Here is a 20,328-nt window from a genome sequence, read left to right on the forward strand (position 1 = left end):
GGAAGCGAGTCCTTCTGTCATTACTGAAAATCCCCAGACAATTACTTCAGGGGACTAATTTGAAAAAATAAGAGAGGCTAACAACAAACAGTCTGACAGCTACTGATATCCTCAAGACATCAAAGTATTCCTCAGCACTTCCCAGAAATAGGAAGATAAGCATGACACCCACGTAACCCTTTCAATTGTTCTTGTGGCTTTCATTTAAAATAAAATCTCCTCTTGTTACTGATGCAATTAAAACATTAAAAGGTGACTCAAACTCTACAGATCAGAAATTGTAGAAACCTTGAAAAATAGTTCAGACGCATGAATTACCTTGTTCACCTTAACCAAATGGATATTTCAAGTGACTTTTGTTAACAATTATCTTTCCATCTCTGTCTAAATTCCAGTAACAGTATTGAACCTTCACTACCATCAGGTTTATCACACATTCAGACAAAGACATTATATTCAGTTACTTTCATGCCATATAGCAGGACTTACCTGGATGCACGCAATGAATGGTGGGAAGTAATACAGGCTCATACTCAGGAAATTATTGAAGTCATTCAGCAGCTTCTGGATGATGGCTTTTTTCTCAGAAGGAGTTTTAGATTTTTCTACCTCATGAAAAATTCCACCAAACAAATTACTGAAAAGCTGCTTGGAAAATGTTGGATCTTTCTGTAAATTACAACAAAAGCAGTAAGGCCACTGAAATTTGCTGTGACACAATAAACTAATAAATAAAATTAAGAGACACGATCCACCCTGCACCTAATCCCTATGTAGACACTCTTTGGGAGTGGAATAATTAGTCCAGCATGCATCACACCTGTGCCAGGAATTACAGTACTGCCCATTCAAATCCCATTTTAATTCTTCTACAAAAAGAAACTCCAAGACAATGTAGATTTCAGGCCAGAGTGTTGGTGGAGAGGACAGAATTTACAATTTTCACATATTCACAATTCCCGCTACAGGAACCAGACACCCAGTACCATCTTACGGACACCACTGCCAGTGAAGAGGGTTTCAGGAAAAAACAGAAGATATCAATGTGTGAGGAGCCCCGGACCTAACACTGAGGCAGCTAACACAGAGAGACAGACAGTCTGTAAAGAAAGACAGTTCCATCTGAGATTTAAAGGCATTTTTTCAACCCAGAAACACATTTGTATGTGTAACATAATCCTATGCATCCTGGTCTATCATGGAACTGGAGTTTGGTCTATCTTGATCTAATGCTATTCAGATAACTCGTGAGTGTGCTACTTCCTCCCTCCCACCAGAGACAAGGGACCATCAAAAGAAATTTAACACAAAGTTAATCAGGAACACTGTGACTTCCCAAACACTGTAAAACGGGATAGGTTCAGCCTACAGTTTCTACTGCTCTCAGGTAGGAAAAGGAATATTGGATCAACTCCGCTATAGCCATATAAAAGAATAAAAATGGCTGTTTTGTTGCTGTACAGTGAGATATCCTTTGTAACAATGTCTGTTTCTCAAGCAGAGGAACCCAGAGGCAATGGACAACCGCTGATGTCTCAGGTCCTCAGTGTTCAACTCAACTGCTCAGTTAAGGCAAGCTACAAGGCGTCTTCTCTCAGCACTGTGCCAGCACAGGTGTAGGAGAAACACTCCCTCAAAACAGACTCTTTACCTGCGTATCACAGTGGTTGACTGCAAAGCAACAAATCAATTTTGAAAGCAATTGCCCAAGTACATGTCATTTTCCCTACAAGAACAGAAAACTTCACAAATGACCGCTGAAAAACAGACAGACCTGGGCAAGGCCCTGCAGGGGGGCAATGAGACTGCAGTATTCAATCTGGATGTCAGGAAGGTCTCCTACTCGGTAACTTCTGTACAAAGTAACCTGGGCATCATACTTCATCTTCAGCTCAGATTTCATCTCCTGAAATGCATTGCTCATGTTAAAAAATAATGATCACATTACTTAGAAAGAGCTGTATCTAGATAAGACAAAATAAGCAAGAGCATTTCTGAGGTGTTTTATAAACTTTTGCCGTGCTTCTTAAACAAATACATTTTCTACAAAGCTGGAATATGGTTAAACCCAAAATCATCTTAGTAAATGAAAAACTCCAAAGTCTTGTTCATAGACTTAATTCAGCCATTAACTTTTAATATTAATGCCTTGTAGTTCCTGCTTCTATAGAGGTAGTATTTAAGTGACTTTTAAAGTGAGTGATTATGACTGACTGCTAGTGAGCTGCTATGGTTTAGTAAGTTACTGCCTGCCAGCTGAGCCATAGTAGTCCCTCACATGATGGTTTTCAGCCTGGCCCAGGTGCAAAGTAAAATGAGATTGCTAAAGCTAGTGTGTTTTGTTTCACACAGTGGGACGGGGAGGGGAAGGAAGAAGGACGAACCTGGTAGAACTAATTCCTAGTAAGACTTAAACTGAAGTGTAATAAAACTGTTGTAAACTGCAGCTGTTAAATAGCTGCCCTGCCTTTTGCTGAGGCTTAAAGGAATACATTTAAACTGAACAAGAGCTACTACCAGATATAGACAAAACCTATCTCTTCCTCTGCCTTTCTTTTCATAGCACTGATACACTACAAGGAAACCAGCAGTAAGTTTAACTACATTACCAGTTAATTCAGCAGACAATGGGTGGAAATATACACTGGCAGAAAGGAAGAGGGAAACGGAAGAAAGCTTGAAGATTTTTTTTCTCTTCTGTAAACTCTGTAATTTTGCTGTTTGAGCCCATTTTTCTTCTATACAACTTCAAAGGGATGATTTTCAAAAAACTTTCAAGAGAAATAAGCTGGGAGAAATTAGGACTTTGCTAAAGCTATTTCCAAATACTTTCTTGCTCAGGACCTACTTCCTCCTGTTTTGCCTCATCAGGTACGGTATTAACACAAGGCACCAAGTTCCATGTGTGTTTATGTGCAACAACTTTCTTGAAAACTTTAAGGGGTCCTGACAGCATTCATAGTCTCCTCTGGTCTTTTAGTGTGGAATGTCACAGGGTTTTTTCTTGGTTGTATTTTGTATTGTCACACAGAGCCCATTAACAGGTTCTCTCTTGCAGGATGGGAGGAAATGGTAGCTTTAGCCTGCAAGTAAATATAAATTGGCTAAAATAGGTGTTTGTGTGGTTCTTCCAGACATAAGTTCTGTTTACACAGTTGTCTGCAGCTGCAAAGAATTAGAAGAGTGTCTCAAAGTGGTAGCTCTCAATCCTGTGGGTTCCTTTGCTCTTGGTCTAACTGCTGTCGGTTTGGGATGATAATGTATGTTATTTTTAGTAACATAAACCTCTGAAAAACTGTTACAGAGCTTAAAAAGACTTAAAACTTATTTTAAGTACATAACACAACCAGGAAACCCACATAGTACTAAGTTTCTGGCCTTGATAAACACCCAGCAAATTATTATTACTGATATTCCTTCAGGTTAAAAGTATGCAACAGTTCTGGTTAGTCCATCAGCTGTATCACATTCTTGAGTTCACCTTCAGACACTGGATAATGTCTTCAACTATTTCTGCAGAGTACTGTAGCTTCAAGGCTCCTAGTTTCCAAGATGACAACCGTAAAGATCTTCCCATACCTGTTAGGGACCCCATCACAGAAGATCACTTCATACACATTAAGTGGTAGACTGGAAATGTTATCATCCACCTCTTTTCTCATTCATGCTAAGTACCATCATTTAGCTTTAAGCACATAAATAGCGTGATTTTCAAATAAAACCTTCTAAAGCACTTGAGGTAGCAGCCAGTATCTTACACCTACCCTTTCTTCACAAAGTTACTTCTGGAGATGAAGTACAAGACTGCAAATGGCATTGGGACTTATGGTTATAAACTTATCTGGATTGACAAACCTTTTCTCTTTTCTGTTCAGCCACACCTTTTCTAGCATAAAACAGACTGAGTTTCTCTTGGTCCTTCAAGAAACGTCTCCGCAGTCTTAGAATTTCTGCTCGTTCTTCTATACCTAGGGAACACATGATCATGCCCACAGCTTTTCCTTTCTCAAGCAAACGTCATTTTTAAGGCAAGAGCATCATATAACAAACGTCATCATCACTGTATTTACTAGCTTACCAGCTAGTCTCCTAAGTTTCATATCCAATGACTCAACTCAAGGCCTTTCAACAAGACAGCAAATTAAAACAAATTAAGTTGTTCTTAGGAGAAGAGGTAATAAACATTTATGTAAAAACTTTAAGCACATGGATGAGGTACAGGGGTCAAGCTATTGTACTGGGAAAGGCATTAAAATTCATCAACGAATTTGCCCCATATGACAGATTTATTTTAAGCTCTCAAGGATGGCATTTGCACTATATTCCATAAAGTATATAGCTCCCTACATAAAAGAGGTGCTCAATATATTCAAAGATTGGATAACAATAATATAGTACTATATTTTTAATGTTACTATTACAGAACTGTCACTGGATCAACTCCTGCTCAGGACAGTCATGGAGAAAGGCCACTTTACAGACTGTTCACTTCAGTTCATTTCCTAGGAAAGAAGAGTGAGCAAACAAACCCATATCACTATAACTGGTATTTTCCTGGTAGAAAACCAGGGACTGACTGGAAGGTAGACTGAACTCTTTCTGTAGTTCAGCACGGTCCACTCAGAACTGCCCTGAAACACCTCTCAGCTATTGAAAAGTTCATTCTTTATAGCTCTCTGCCTGAACTCCTACTCTCATCCTTCCAGTCAAAATTTTAAAGACAAGGTAGGCAAGGGTGAAATGGGGAGGAAATGGGGAGAAGGAGCTTAAGCCATTCCAGAACAGTACTGATATTTTTCAGTTACTGACTGGGTGGATGAAGGAGCATTCTCAGAAAAGAGCAAGTAGTTCTAATGCCAGATTGCAATCTGTTGCAGATTGTGTCAGCACAGCTGAAATGGTTTGGAAAAAATATGTTTAGAGAGATCTCTTCTTTAAAGAGATAAGTAGTTAAATTTAAAACAGAAGGGACAGAACAGTCGACATTCATGCTACAATTGTCTTAGGGAGAGGCAGGAATGCAAAGATCGCACCAGCTGGTTTCTCATCCAGTCAGTTCTTTCATCTAGCAACATATAGTTTTGCAATTCCTAGCACAATTCTAGCTTTTTCCCACACATTATATATCACCACACATTCCTGGAAACAAAATCTCTCAAGTTGAACCTCAAATAGAATGTCTCAAAGATAATGGACTGCCAGTCAAATAACTGACAAAGATGGTCTATAAAAGTATAATATATTTATACAGAAACTGCATCATAAGGCTTACTGACCTTTAGTTTTGCTGTCCACCTCATCTCCAGGCAAACCCAACCTTTTTTTCCCAAAATCCGGCCCCACTGGTTTAAAGGTTGCTTGTTTAAATTTTTCACTCCGTTTGTTAACTAACAGCATGGATGAAGACAAGGATTCAGAGGATGAAGGAACTGTATACTCTGCCAATGTGTCAATGCTGCTTCCAGTTAGCCAATTAAAAGAACTTCTGCCACCTGTAAAAAAAAAAAAATAAAAAAATTGTAAAAGCTGTAACACATCCGAATATAAACCAAGTGAAAACATCTAGGAAGCAGGTCATTCCCACCCCAAAAAATATAATTCCCAGTGTTTACGGGCAGAATAGATTTCAAGCTGTTAGGTAAGAAACAAACTTCTTTTACATTAGGCAGAACAAAAAATATACATGAGACTAATAAAAATATGACTAGATTTTTTTTCTCATAATGCAAAAAAACGCCCTTGAAAACAAAATATTAAATGCATTTACACTTTTATACTAAAAATTCATAAGCAACAGGAAAAAAGAGAATTAAATCATTCCTATAGCTAACAAGAAAATTTCAGGAGACACTGGTCTGGACTTACTGACATGCTGTGTCGGTGTAAATTCATAGTGCTGTTGGGTAGCCCTCACTCGACCACCGACTGACCCAGAAGCAGAAAGGGATCTTTCTTGTGACAAATTCCTGTGGATACTCTGGGAAGCTTGAGTCTCCACAAACATAGGTGTGAGCACAGTACTTCGATAACGCCAGCTAGAATCAATTACAAAGTCCTAGGAATACAAAAAGATTTTAATAAGAACAATAAGAATGGAGGCTTTTTGCCTTTCTTAAGACAGGATAGCAGAAATTAAAGTACAGAATTTAAAATGTCATTCCAGGTACAGGGGCAGACCTTGACTATAAAAAAAGCGAACACGTAAAAGTTCTCCGTAGTTCAGCAAAAAAGCTCATTAATTTGGACGGTTATCTGAGGATTGATTTACAGCTCTTGTAGTAGCATTCCTGTTTCTTCACATTTTTTCTCCACCGTATGGTACATGTCTCTACTACCCTGTTTTTTAAGTATTTCATTACACATCAGCTATACTTGGTATAGATAATTACTTTAATTAAATCTTTATTTTTTGGAAAGAAAACAAAATTATTGCCCCCACAAAATCATCCAACTTCTTATACTGTGCATAACCCATGACTGTTGCAGCTGTTAACTATGGAGTACAAAACACACTTTCAAAAATCTCCTTCACTATACCATTCTTGTCCAAGTGGTAACTACATTAAGGAATGGGAATTTGTGACATGGTTGCACATAGGATAACACATTACAATTCACCTGAAATTTGCATTCAGACAGTGGATGCTCAAATATTTTTCTGGAATAATCCGGGCTCTTGCTAGTCATTTCAAGCAGAAAATTTGTGATTAGACTCAAGTACTGTGTTTCAATCTTGGTGGAATATAAAGAATTTAACAACGCCAGCATGCGATCAAGAATATTTGTGGGTAACCTTGTCTCATCACTCCAAAAATTCCTAACAATTAATCTGTAAAGGCAATGAATAAAGTTATTCTTGGTTATCTGCAAACAGAAAACACAACACTATCAAAAAAGTAAATTTAAAAAAAAAAACACAATAAGATTATAATACCTTCAACTAACCCTTTCATGCCGTGGATCTTCCATTGAATTATACCAAATTCCTCATTCATCTACCATGCTCTATGCCATTTGACTGACATTAAAGGTTTACTCTGAAAAAATTATTTCTATTAAGTTGTTTTCCTCTTGAGAAGTGCTAGGGGTGGATAAGCACAGAGATCTCCTAATTCTATCTTCCGCTTCACCAAAAAATTAAAAAAATCCAACATCCTCCAACACTGAATCTATTTTTGTGTGTCTGTGTAGAGCAAAGGCTGCTTTGTTGTTAAAAAACTCCAGAACATTAACGCAGAATTAGGTCTAACATACTAAAACAACTCCATGGCTCACAAGTTTGTTCAAAAGCTCTGTGCTTCGCTTAAATTTGGTGCAACACTACAGGACACAATTTTGTAAATTAACTTATTAGAAGAAAAGGAAATAATGTTATCTCACTGTTACTCTTTGATATTAAAATATTTAAAAAATCTCTAAGGATCAACTCTTCTGTGATAAACAGAGTAATTTAGGGATTCGTTACTTCAGTCAGTCATTACAACACTGTTTACTCACTGCATTTCGGCATTCTCATCAATCAGTCCTTGAAGCAGGATTTCTTTTGCCAGTTTGAGTATTTCCTGAGAATCACCATCTGCTTGGCTTTCTGGATCACTGATGTTAGGAGAAAAATGTCTCTTAATGACTTCTCTCAAACAATCCATAGGAAAATAAGAGGAGAGGATGGTGGGAGAAAAGGACGAACATGCCCTTCTCATAAAAATCTCAACTTGGCAGGACAACACTGTATTTTTTTCATAATATGAGGTCTTCATTGCCAAAAATGTCTTGTCTCTCCAGTACTTAGAAAAGTAAAAATCAGAAAGCTAAATTATGCATGTTAGCTATTTATTATAAAGGCCAAACAGAAGTAATTCTGAGTTTGCAAAGTTAAAACTGAGAAAAAGGCAGAGAATCAGCTTTTCATATGTGACGCTGGAGTAAAAATTGCCTGGACTTTTTCTTCACAATGATTGTCCATTCAAATAGTTGTTATCTTGGAAAAAAGCATATAATAGAATCTAACTAAGTTAGATGATTCCACAGCAACTTACTTGTCAAACTGAGTACATGCCTATTCCCTACTCTAAGGGGTCAAACAGAAAGAACATCTTTACCAGATTGAAGGGATCCAGATCATACTGAAGTGCCTTAATACACTTTCTACCTACAAGCGAATTTCTCTAGTGTACAATTCTTACTAGCTACAAATTTTGGCAATTAGAAAAAAAGTGGGAGCATCAGAGCTAAGACCTCTTATGCCATCATGGTGTGGTGATGCAACATCCTAGTTCTGGGCTAAAGTTCAGGTCTAAGTCTTTGTCCCTTAATGGAAGTGATAAAATTGCCACCAAAGGCCAGAGCTACTTAGGCAAACCACAGGCTCTATTCTTCTGAGAACTGGGAAAATCCTGCACCAAAGGACCTGAAGTTGGAATACAATGTTACAAGCGCTTTCATTCTGCCTGTGACAAACCACTGAATGACATCATCTGCAGTGAATACATACCTGTAATTATCATAAATCCACATCAGAATATCATACATGCGCTGTCGACATATTACAGAAGGGTGAGAAATGAACCCTGTCACCCCAGGAAGAAGTTCTTTAAGTTCTATTGGTTTTAGTTTAGACAGCATCTTGTACACTATATCCAAACAAACCCTTTGCCTTTCATCATCCCTAAAAAGAGAAGGGAAAAAAGAATAGTTACATTGCTTTTCTCTTCACTGTTACACAGAACCAGAAGATCAGTTTAGGTTTTAGCAATAATATTTGGTTTTGCATAAAGGGCTTTACGTAAATACTTTTGAGTTCAACCGAAGAGTAAGAATATAACTAAACTAATTCATACTACAGAAATTCATACCCCAGTCGTGTTTCACCTTACCACTATTTAGGTTTTTTTGTTTGTTTTTCACAGTCTTAATACTTAACTCCCAGATTCCATCACCTCAAATTAGGAGAGCAGTGACCAAAAAGTGAACATGAATTATAAATGCTTCTGAACATAAAAACATTGTGGCCAGCACAGAAAACGTTATCAAGAAGTTTAGACTACGCATGCAGATTTGTAATCACATGACCACTCACCTGTGATTCATGATCTGAATAAAGTCTTTACTCTTTAACTGCAAGTGAAGATCAGGTATTTCTTCTGCCCGGCACATTATTACTTCCAGACAGTAGGTTTTCATCACACCATGAAGTTTGGGTATCAAAAAGAATACTGCATTCATAAACCTTAACATAAGGAGAAACAAGTTATTTTCTATTATTCCTCTAGATCTACAATGAACATACCATGTATATCATGATATACCTGTCAGCAAGAGGTGGAAAATTCTTAACAACTTTATTCAAGCATTGAATAAACTTATCCTGTTGGGTGTTTTGATGATGTTTTAATTGTCTTATGACGCAATCATAAACTGGATCTTCAAGTACCTGCAAATGAGAATGACAGTAAGAGAAGCATAGCCATGAACCTCATAACCACCTTAATGACACAGAGTTCTGCTGCTGTACTGTTTGATTCTAGTGCATTTCACTAGGTAAGATCAACCTGCCTCATCTTGACGTTTATAGTGCTTCATGGCTGCTATACAGCTATGCCTGGCTGAAACACGATTGCCTGCTTAAACAATACATTTGTGAGCTTCCTTTGATTGGTTTGGAACCAACGCCTTAATTTTGAAATACAAGTTGCTTAGCATGCTTACATAAATAATAAGTAGCTTCTCATTCAGTATGGCAGATTTGCAATTAAAGAATGTAAAAAAATAGACATTTTTAGCAAAAAGATGAAAAATAATCAGTAAACTTCACTTACTGTCAAAGAAATAAAACTTTGTATAGGATAAAAATATTTGCACTATCTTTTCTCATTTTTTCAAAATATTGCTTATAATGGAACTGGGAAGACTGTGAAAGAGAAGACTGCAGGAATTCAATTTATGAAATATGCTCTACAAACTGTGAAAGAACAACCAGAATGCAATTAAGCAGGGAAAGAAGTAAGAATAGTAGGGAAAGAAGTAAGAATAACCTAAAAGTTCAGACTAATAATCCACGTAGCCAGCATCTGGGTATTTTTGTCTCCAATAGCAGCTGCAGAATGATATTTAGGGGGAGCACATGAGCCTGGCTGCATTTTGTCCTCCTTTTCTCTCATACAACCCAACATGCATCTGTCAATAGATTAGGGATCTTAGAGTGTACCTTGTTGTTTATTGTTTTTAGAACCTGTTCATGGATTTTTTTTTATGCTTGAATTTGCCTAACTTGTCTTTGAACCTGCTGAGGCTACCTACCCCTAGAACCTCATCTGGCAACAAATTCCAGAAGTCAACTAACTGTTGTGTAAAGAAGTGCTTCTAGCAACTGTCTTGAACTGACTTCTGTGATTATCAAGCACTATCCCCTAGTTCTAGTACTGTAGGATTTGGTAAGTAACAATTTTGCATTCATCTTGTCCACTGCCTAGAAAGTAACTGGATTCAAAATTAAATACAATACCTTTAAATTTTACATCAAAACTTACAAGTAATTAAGCGTCCTCAGATACAGTTATTCAAAAGGTAGCCCCAAACCTCACAACTTGCTATTTTTTTTTCTATTAAAAAAAAACAAAACAAAACAAACTTTAAATGTACCGTGCCAGTGTTGCTGGTTGGCAATAGCTGAACAAAGCCTCAGAAAGAGACCAGTCACTATCAGTGCCAAAACAGCAGGGCAAAAACTCTGCACCTAGTTTGCTCTCAGATTCTTTTCCTCTTGAGTTAATAGTTTAAACCTTTAACTTGATCTGTTGGGCAACGACTACTGAGTTTTAAATACACTCATTTTTGGAGCTGAATTGAGTAGTCATATAAAAAACATACATAGAATGAAGTTAGGAACGGTCAAACACACAACAGAGTTCACTTACATTTTCTCTCTCAGCAATGTATTGAAGAGCAAGTCCCAACACTTCTGCTGCAGCTGCATAAACTTCTTTATACTTTAATAAGCCCATGTTACTGGTCAAAGCCTGAAAATACCTAACACAAAAGGCAGACCTCCTGTAAGCCACTACTCCAGCATCCAAGTTTTAAACTGAAACAAAACCTCACCTGAGCTACCCAGGGGAACAGTCATCGCTTTTATAAGAGCTGAATACAGCACAACATGGATTTCCACCTGCAGTGCCTCAAATTCCTTCTTTGGCAATTCCTGACTGTTAATTCACAGAATCACAGAGTGGTTAGGGTTGGAAGAGACCTCTGGACATCATCTAGTCCAACCCCCTGCCAAAGCAGGTTCACCTAAAGCATGCTGCACAGGGTCGCGTCCAGGCAGGTTTTGAATATCTCCAGAGAAGGAGACTCCCCAACCTCCCCGGGCAGCTTGTTCCAGTGCTCTGTCACCCTCAAAGTAAAGAAGTTTTTCCTCATATTCAGATGGAACTTCCCATGTTTCAGTTCGTGCCCGTTGCCCCTTGTCCTGTCGCTGGGCACCACTGAGAAGAGTCTGGCCCCATCCTCTTGACACCTGCCCCTAAGGTATTTATAAGTGTTGATAAGATCCCCGCTCAGTCTTCTCTTCTCCAGGCTAAACAGACCCAGCTCCCTCAGCCTCTCCTCATAAGAGAGATGCTCCAGTCCTCTGATCATCTTTGTAGCCCTCCACTGGACTCTCTCCAGTAGTTCCTTATCTTTTCTCAGTTTTAACCTTTCAGTTCCCATGGAACTGCAACCCTGGGGCCCACTGTAAAAAAGCTTACATTCTTCTAGATATGAATGTAGATATTTTTCAAAATAAATGTGGTCTGCAGTTTACAGCTAAAAAGCATTACATCTGACAGACAATAGCAGACATGATCGGACAAACAATTCCAATAAACGAGCAATCCAGCTCCCATACTTCATGCTGACAATTTAGACGTGCTCTCTTTGTCTTAAGCTTTTATCAAAATCATTCTCCAAAAAGCTGCATTTCTCACCTGACACGATCTATTTCACACTTTGGGTCAAAGGGAGGTAAATTGTTAGCAAGAACAATTCCCAGCAGCTGAATTCCCACTGAGTTGTCCTTTTTATCAGGGTCTCCACTAGAAAACTTTTCAAATATTAAACTGTTGGATAAAAACATGAAAGTAGTGATATACACAAAAAACCCCAAAATATACACACCATAAAGTACTCTCTGTGTATATACAGATATATACACACATATAACCCCACCAAAATCAGCAGAAAGTATGTATATACTCATATGCACTCCCACCAAAACCAGCAGAAAGCACATATTCAGAAAGAAGTGAGCATTTGGCTTCAATGAAGAAGTCTTTGCAAAAAAAAAAAAAAAACACCAAACTCAAAAGAGATTGTAAGCACACAGAAATTCTCTGCAACAAGTTAAGGAGCACAGCAGATCGCAGAAGTCTTAGTAAGAGGGCACCAATATTCACTGACAATATCAAAAATTTCAAATAAAATGTCAATCTCTGAAGAGATTACTCCTGCTTTTGTTGTTGCTGTTGTAATCCTCTATATGTTTTCCCTGTCTCTCTCCTTGTTGTTTTTCAAATTAAAGTCACAACCTTCAGAGAGTTCAGTTCTGAAGTTCTACTGTCAACTCTGAAGACAAAAAGTTTACTGTTGCAGCTGAATTTACCTTTTCATCTCCTTTGATAATATTCACTTATATTCTTGAAATATTGATAAAAGAAAGCAATTGTCTAAATGCTTACCTGTAAGGTATGGAGAGACAGTTCTTCCAACACTCTATAACTGTCTTTATGATTTCCAGATTGTGCCTGAACACAGCTCTTTTTTGGTGAAAGGCATTCTTCATCAAGAATTCAAGCAATCTGTTAGCTAAAATCTCATCCTTAATATTCCCCTACAATGAATAGGAGCAAAAATAAACACAGTGACTCCAACACAGAGACATATATTGTTTTTTGAAAGCAAGTAAATAAGCTATTTTTGAAGTTAGTATCTAAAAGAAACAGTGGACTGATGTAGAAAATTATTCTAAGTGTATGATAACAAACTCACTCATTCCTTACCAAATAGTCACAATAATCATAAAAATGAATTTCACATTTCCTTACTTTTGGAGTGGTTACGCTTGTCCAGGAAAGGATGGTAACTACTATTTCCACTACCATGTAATGAATCCCTTCACCTCCATTATTCCCAGAAACAACAAGCTGCAGCAATGGACCAAGCCACTGCTTTGCATAAGGTCGGAAAACCTATGGAAAACAGGAGAATCGGCGATCAAGTACAAACTATATAACTATTCAATAACCTGTTGTTCAATAATCATTACAACAACCACAAAAATTTTAAAATAACTTTAAAACAGAAAGTATCCATAACTACATTCCTAACTTCTACCTAGAAATCTTTAACCAAGTATTCACATAAAGTTAATTATTTCACTAGGGCCCACATAATATGGCTCTCACACAGAAAATCTGTCCCTAAAGGATTTGAAAGAGCATGCCATTCATCTACTCTTCCATTTCAGACAGCTTTCCTAAGAAAGTAGCATTAAGTGGTTGTTAAAGCTTCTTGAATTAATTCTGAAATTCAGTCTTTTTGTATTTTGGATTTGGAATACTTCAGACAAACATTCTACTTTAAAATCACTGTATGAAATAGGATGAGAATGTTTTACCCAGGAATGAGAGTTAGAAAATGTTTCTTCTCAGGCAAAGACACATGCTATCTTAATATCTCTCTACAACCAGAACGTCATTTAGCTCTAAGGGTTTCCATAAGACTTATCTGTGACCATTAAAAAAACATTATCTTTGCTCCTTCAAAGATGGCGATGGTAAACATAATCAGCCATACTTCTTGCCCAGTATCAATGAATCAATTACTTATAGTTTACCGAAGACACATATTGTGGACACCCTCTACTTATAGAAGTAGAGTTTGGGAGAAAAAGTATTTATATTACATTCAAAATACTGGCGCTACCTGGAATTTTGGGCTATGAATGCTCTCTCTTCTATCAAGGCAAACTACTCAATTTGAATGCCCCAAAAGTCTCATCTGAAAAAATATTTCACCTCACAAGAGTAACAAAGTTGATATTATAATACAACCTGTTACATTTAACAGAAAAAATATGACAAAAAATTAACTCACATCCTCAGTATTAAGAATAAGTTTTGCTATGAAGAGGCGAATATTTAGTGGTACTGATGGGCTTCCTAATTTGCCATGCAGAAATTTCATCCAAAGAGGAAGATCTACTGGAACTGTCCCCTGAAATTTAAAAGACAGGAGCAAAAACCAACTCACTTCTTGGACTAAACAGGCTTACCAAGCCAAAAAGCCGCCAACTCAAGCCACACAGGTCTTATTATAATATAGCCATGAAAATTAATAAGTGAAGGGATTCAATCATGACTCCCTTTTCTTTGTATAATCAGTGAAAAAATGACAACTTTTTGGTTAATACTGGCCTCCTCCACTTTGGGTGTGATCTGGTTCCTCTGCATATGTTTAATCAGAGTGGTCATAGAAGCCATACATTCGTGTTGGTTGAGTTCATCCATTTCCAGTTCCATTTCATCATTTAAAACCATGTATTCTGTGGGCTCCTGAAAAAAAAAAAGTGTTACTATGATTAATAATAACACTGTATTTTCTTTTAAATTATGTCAATGCCATGAGTCATTCTGATCTTATCTGTGTTTACAGATTTGACTTTACGCTCAGTGTGCACAACAGGGAATACATCAAATGTGTGGTTGAAACAGACACCTCTCAAATCTATGTACCAGCTCTGCACATTTTTCATATTCTGTGCCAACAGATGTCAACTTCATATTACCCTGACTTTACTGCCTGCCAGGATAGGTGTGGCAACTGCTGGAAGCAGAAAGAGTTAGCTGAACCTCACAGAAATTATTTCATTTAATAGCTGAAAGAATGTGTTAACACCTTTCACAGGGGTGAAGCCCTATTTTTATGGACGTGTTGTTTCACACTGACTAGCAACCACAGCAGCTCTCTTACTACACAGAATAAATCACAAAATTGTTTATAGTTAGAAGTTACAACATTACTACACAAAGCAGATAGAAAGTACATTTCTTGTTAACTTCACTGCAGCTAAAACACCTCCTTGCTCCAAAACACGGAAAGTTTATCTTTACCAATGTTAACAGTTATTTTGACAGATTTTGTCTTCAGTGTCTATGAAACTTTTACAAGCTTTTCTTTCTGGTTTATGGCAAATATCTGTCCTATCAGGATTACTGCTGATGAGTCATCTCTTCACTGCAGAAGGAACACAACTTCAAATCTTGGAAGATATTAAATGCTGTTCTTCTAAGCGCAACAGTTAAATACAAGGTGCCACAACAGAGATACAAAAATAATAAAGTGTTTGATCATTTATTCCATGCATTTGATGCAACCAGCTTGGTCAAGTGCCTTCAAAGACCAAAATAAGATGGAAATGAGGAAACCGGGTGCCTAACATCAAAACACAACCATCACAGGATACTCCTGAGTGCACAGAAAGTCACAAGCCACTTTTTTACAACTCTGGCTGGACTTCACTGACATTACTCAACTTGAGAAACCCAAGGCAGGGCATTGCTTTTCTCCATCTGTGGAGAGTGGAGAGAGGGAAGAAAAATGACCGACAGAACACAGCTCAACTTCCCTCCCTCATCTTCTGGAGGAACCCATTCTCAGTCAAGTAGAACAAATATAGGAGACTACAAGTTTCTCCTCCTCAACCCAAATAAACGTATGCAATTGGTAGAAAGCATAAAACTTTTCTTCCTCACAGCACATTAAGTCACTAAATTACCTTTCTCCTGAAACGAGTGCTGCTAGCTGTAACATCTTGGGAGCTATAAGAAAAACCTTGGACTCCAGTAGAAAAATCAAACTGACTCATTTCCTCACTCAAACTGCTATCCATCATGTATGACGCAGAAGCTAAATACTTGGGTTCATCTAAATAGGAAAAAGAATAGACCATTAATCAAGGTAATCACAAGAAAATAGTCTTTATTGGCCACTAAAACTTGAGGGTGGATGGGAACTGGTTGTTAGATGAAGTATATTGAATGCTTTTCTTTGTTCCTGCTACTGTAGAAGCCAATTAGCAACACATCAATGAACACTGTATGAAAGGTAATAAGGCATTTTTTTCATAGTCATAAATGACTTTCATACCCTGATCACTATTCCCTGCATCCCTGGCCTCCTTTCTAATAGCAATGTATCGCTTCTTCCTTTCCAGAGGCACCTAAACAACAAGAAATAAAGTTTGAAGGTTAATTAATTTTTTATTTACATTTTATTTACAATTATTTATTTACAGAACTGCCAAAAACCAATCAAAACCATTTAACATGAATGAAAAACCAATGTTGTAAATTATTATAATTAATGCTACAGAACAACAGCTAAATTACTTATTCCTACAGCCGTTCATAACCAGAGTAAGTGTGCTAAAAAGTATATTAAATTTACATGCACTGCAGGTGTGTTCTAAATTTCAAGTCTGGATTTCTCTCAGAAAAATGTATTTTAAAACATAGAGGAGTACTCAATTTTTTATTCACTACAGAATCATCTTTCTCTGTATGTGAGAATTGACCTGGTCTACAGTGACTACAGTGTTAAAGTCATACTCATTTTTTAGTTAGGAACACTAAAGCCCAGAAATTCCACTCACCTCAATTTCTACAGGAAATGTATATTGACGCTTCAGGTCTATCAAATTTTCAAAAATCAGCAAGTTCTGAAAACCAAAGCATGTTTGGAAATATTGAAATTATAATGTTGCACACAATAACAAACCACTCTGAACGTGTTTTATTTCTTCTTAAAAAAACAACAGATCAACGTACAATATAGAAAATATGGCATGTTTTCTCTTCTAGATCAATACTTTTAAGGAAATGTTACTATTCAACTACTCAAGAATTCACAGCACAGACAATGTGCCCTGTAAAGACGGTATCTCTTACTCAAGTATATTCCAAACACCGGAGAACTTAAACAATAGGGTTTTCCCTCATATTTTAGAAAATTGATTGAGAGTGGAGGGAAAATGGGTTAAATGTATCACTACTTCACCCATTCCCAAATAGATGGTAAAACCTTCATCAGCAATTCAAATTGCATGAAGGATGCAAGAAAGTCAGCTAGGACTCCTTCTATTGCCTCACTGGGTAGTTTGTTAATATAATTGTATGTTATTCAGGTTTGATTCTTTGATCGATTGCAACCAGGTAAAATCACTTTGTGTCTCATGCTCTGGAAGCTTTCTAATAGCAACAACAGCTTCTCACCTTTTCTGATTTTTCTGTAAAAAGAAAGCCTTGATAAAATTTACTTTCAGTGAAGACACAACTGATAACAGCAATAGCACAATTGTACGCTGCACAGTGATACTGTCTCCTCTTCTCCAACAGCTGACTCTCTCCTGCCATGTTTTCTGTAAATGCATCATAGCATGACCTTAAAATACAAACAGGCAAGAAAACAACATCAGAAGTCTTTTTTTCAAGAAGCAGAGGAAATCATAGACCAGTGAATCAACAGAATTTCAAGAGATCGTTATCATGATAGCAGTATCAGCCTTAAACCACGTCAGACTTGTTCAAGTTCTCCGCAGGTATATATTACGCTAAAATGGAACCATTCAGCAATCACAAAGCCAACTTCCCCAACTAATTACACAGCAGTCCTTAATGTCAGGAATACGATGATAAGCCATTTTCAGATAAGACGGAGATACGTTCCAATGCATGCATAGATCTCTCTCATGGTCCTTTCCCAAGAAATTATGAATGGACAGGCATGCTAAGCTACGCTATAGATTAGCCAGAGAAAAACAGTTTAGATGCAGTTTTTATAGGTCTTTTGCTCTTAGCCATTTATAGATCTGCAAATCATAGCTAAGAAATTCTTTAAATTCTTCATAGGACATAGTATCGTAAAATCAAACCCAAACAAAAAAAATGAACAGCAATTCAGGCATCTTATATTTTTTTCAGAATATTAAACAAACTAAATAATATTAATTAGCATATATATTCAGTATTAACCTTTTGTCCCCCTCTGCAGTGGTGATTAAACCAAATTACACCTACTGGGTGTGCTGCTATATTATGAAATGTAAATGAAAATCCATTCATCTTCTCATCAATCATATAAATACCTATCTTGCAACACAGAACCATACTCTACATAAAAGTGTAAGTATACTGAAACTGAAATTGTGAAAATACAAATTAAAGGCCAAGAATCATATTGAAAAGCAAAAATAAAAGCACAAGCTTAACAAACAGAAAAAAAATGGCAAAAACAGGAGGCAAAAATTATCCTGACATAGGACTACGGTCTACGCTAGAGATCATTCTCTCAATGCAAATTCAATATTGTGCATTCCACTTAAAATCGGAAGATACATCACAGATTACATTTACCCTTGAACAAATCAATCTTCTGCTTTATATGACATACTTAAAAAGTGTATCTGCTCAAAACCTCATTAGAAATTAAAAGGAAATAAAAGAAATAAGTCTTACTTTATTAGTGTCTTGGTAAGTTCATTTCCTTCTACACTCACAGAGCCACGGTAAGCTTGGTTAATTTTAGAGTCCTTGGAGTAAACATCCTCTTTTGAAAGACGCACATACACCACTTCTAGCAACTTGTAATACCCCATTTTCTTGGTGACTTGTGTATCAAAAGTACATTCATTGGACTGGAAACAAATAAGCAAAACCTCAGGAAGAGATTTCCTGGATCCTGTCTTTCCTAAGTAGCTCCACTCTAGTTTCTACTAAACAGCCTTCAGCTTACTTTTACCTTCTAAAACAGAGAAAAGAGCTGCTGATAATAAAAGGCTGACAGATTCTGAGTTCCTGCGTAATACAGTTATTAAAACCATGTTGACCTCCTCTTTATCAGGTGAGCTGTCTTAACTACAATTGGCCTAAATCATTATAGTGATATTGGAGTAAAATAAGCAGAATACCAAGAAACAGCTCAGACTCATGACACCTATAAACAAAACATACATACCTGTCACCATATTGGGTATAATTCATGAGTTTCTTCATGCACCTCACTTTGGTGCCAATGTTTACAGCAACATAAACATTCTGGGGGTGACTACGTAAGTCTTGGTTTTAGAGGGTTTTTTTTTAATAACGATTACTAAATTTGAATCATTTCAGCGTCTTGTTTGTCCTGCTGCCTTTAAACAGCTGCATCAGCAAACCCGTGGGAGTGAAGAATTATGGCAAGAGCAGAGACCTCCACTGACTACAAAATCATTGCATGTAACTATATTCTAAATTGGAGAATAGGCTGTAAATAGAGAAATGATGATCTGTGCTCCTAATCCCTTGTTGAAGGATCTTTGCAATGATTAGAAGATAGTTTGTTTCTCTAGAAGTAAGGCAGCTAATTTAAGAGCTTTCATTACGCACGTTGAACACCTCTCTCTTACAATGTAGTAACAGGCTATAATTGTATACCGCTTTTATATTTCAAAGTTAGAACTGGTTTTTGCTTTTGACAGAACTTCAGATCCCTGTATATACATACAGGTAACATTCCAACTTCAGTTTTTATACACAGTAGATATGCAAACATACATTAACTTCAAAGCAACAGTGTGCTGGGAATAAAGAAAAGTTTCTCACTAATAACCAAACTATGTAATCGGCACAAACTTCTGCTTCAAGCTACAGAAAACTGGACAGCAAATAGTTTCAATTAGTGTCTCACTCAAAGTTAAATAAAATGTACATACCACCACCAGCATTTTATTAGACCTTCCCCAATCCTAAAAAAAAGTAATTCATACCTTTGTAAACCTGGCATTAAGGGCATCCATAGCCTGTACTATAATCTTGCCAACGAATTCTCTCAGTGCATCCAAGCTGCAGTGCCACAAGAGAGTGAGGAGGGAGCGATCCATAAACGCTTGACGGGTAGTATTTGAAACGTCTTCACTCTGGAACATTTTGTGAACAGTGTCCAAAAGCATCACTTGTTTGTCAGTGGTGCTCCTAAACAAGATGGGAATCTCAAGATTAAAACTCTTTTACCAGACTCCACTTATGTTTCAAAACCCCTTGGTTTTGAAAGGTCCTTCTGTGGCCTGTCAAGTATTCCACTACTAGATGAACTGTCATTCTGAATACTTTTATAAAAGCTAAAACTTCAGAAATGGGATTTGGGCATAAGACAAATTACTTTGTCCAGGAAACTACATGCTCCAAAATAGTCACTACTTAATAGCCCATCATGAATTGGAATGTTTGGTTTGGAGACTGAAGACCTCTTCTGTGG

General features: G+C 37.0%; 1 protein-coding gene across 1 annotated transcript in view; it reads right to left on the reverse strand.

Moving 5' to 3' along the window:
• PRKDC (protein kinase, DNA-activated, catalytic subunit) overlaps positions 1–20,328 on the reverse strand; it is an 85,241-nt gene that overhangs the window by 27,990 nt on the left and 36,923 nt on the right. The window contains 22 exon segments of the mRNA XM_068395724.1: positions 490–669; positions 1,775–1,906; positions 3,856–3,968; positions 5,277–5,492; positions 5,866–6,055; positions 6,619–6,829; positions 7,498–7,596; positions 8,492–8,665; positions 9,077–9,226; positions 9,306–9,430; positions 10,914–11,025; positions 11,967–12,098; positions 12,717–12,868; positions 13,083–13,226; positions 14,134–14,253; positions 14,454–14,591; positions 15,815–15,963; positions 16,186–16,258; positions 16,691–16,756; positions 17,310–17,478; positions 18,552–18,730; positions 19,841–20,045. Of these exon segments, the coding sequence (XP_068251825.1) occupies positions 490–669; positions 1,775–1,906; positions 3,856–3,968; positions 5,277–5,492; positions 5,866–6,055; positions 6,619–6,829; positions 7,498–7,596; positions 8,492–8,665; positions 9,077–9,226; positions 9,306–9,430; positions 10,914–11,025; positions 11,967–12,098; positions 12,717–12,868; positions 13,083–13,226; positions 14,134–14,253; positions 14,454–14,591; positions 15,815–15,963; positions 16,186–16,258; positions 16,691–16,756; positions 17,310–17,478; positions 18,552–18,730; positions 19,841–20,045 (3,229 nt within the window).

The sequence above is a fragment of the Nyctibius grandis genome, chromosome 3 (assembly GCF_013368605.1).
Source record: "Nyctibius grandis isolate bNycGra1 chromosome 3, bNycGra1.pri, whole genome shotgun sequence".
Lineage (NCBI taxonomy): Eukaryota > Metazoa > Chordata > Aves > Nyctibiiformes > Nyctibiidae > Nyctibius > Nyctibius grandis.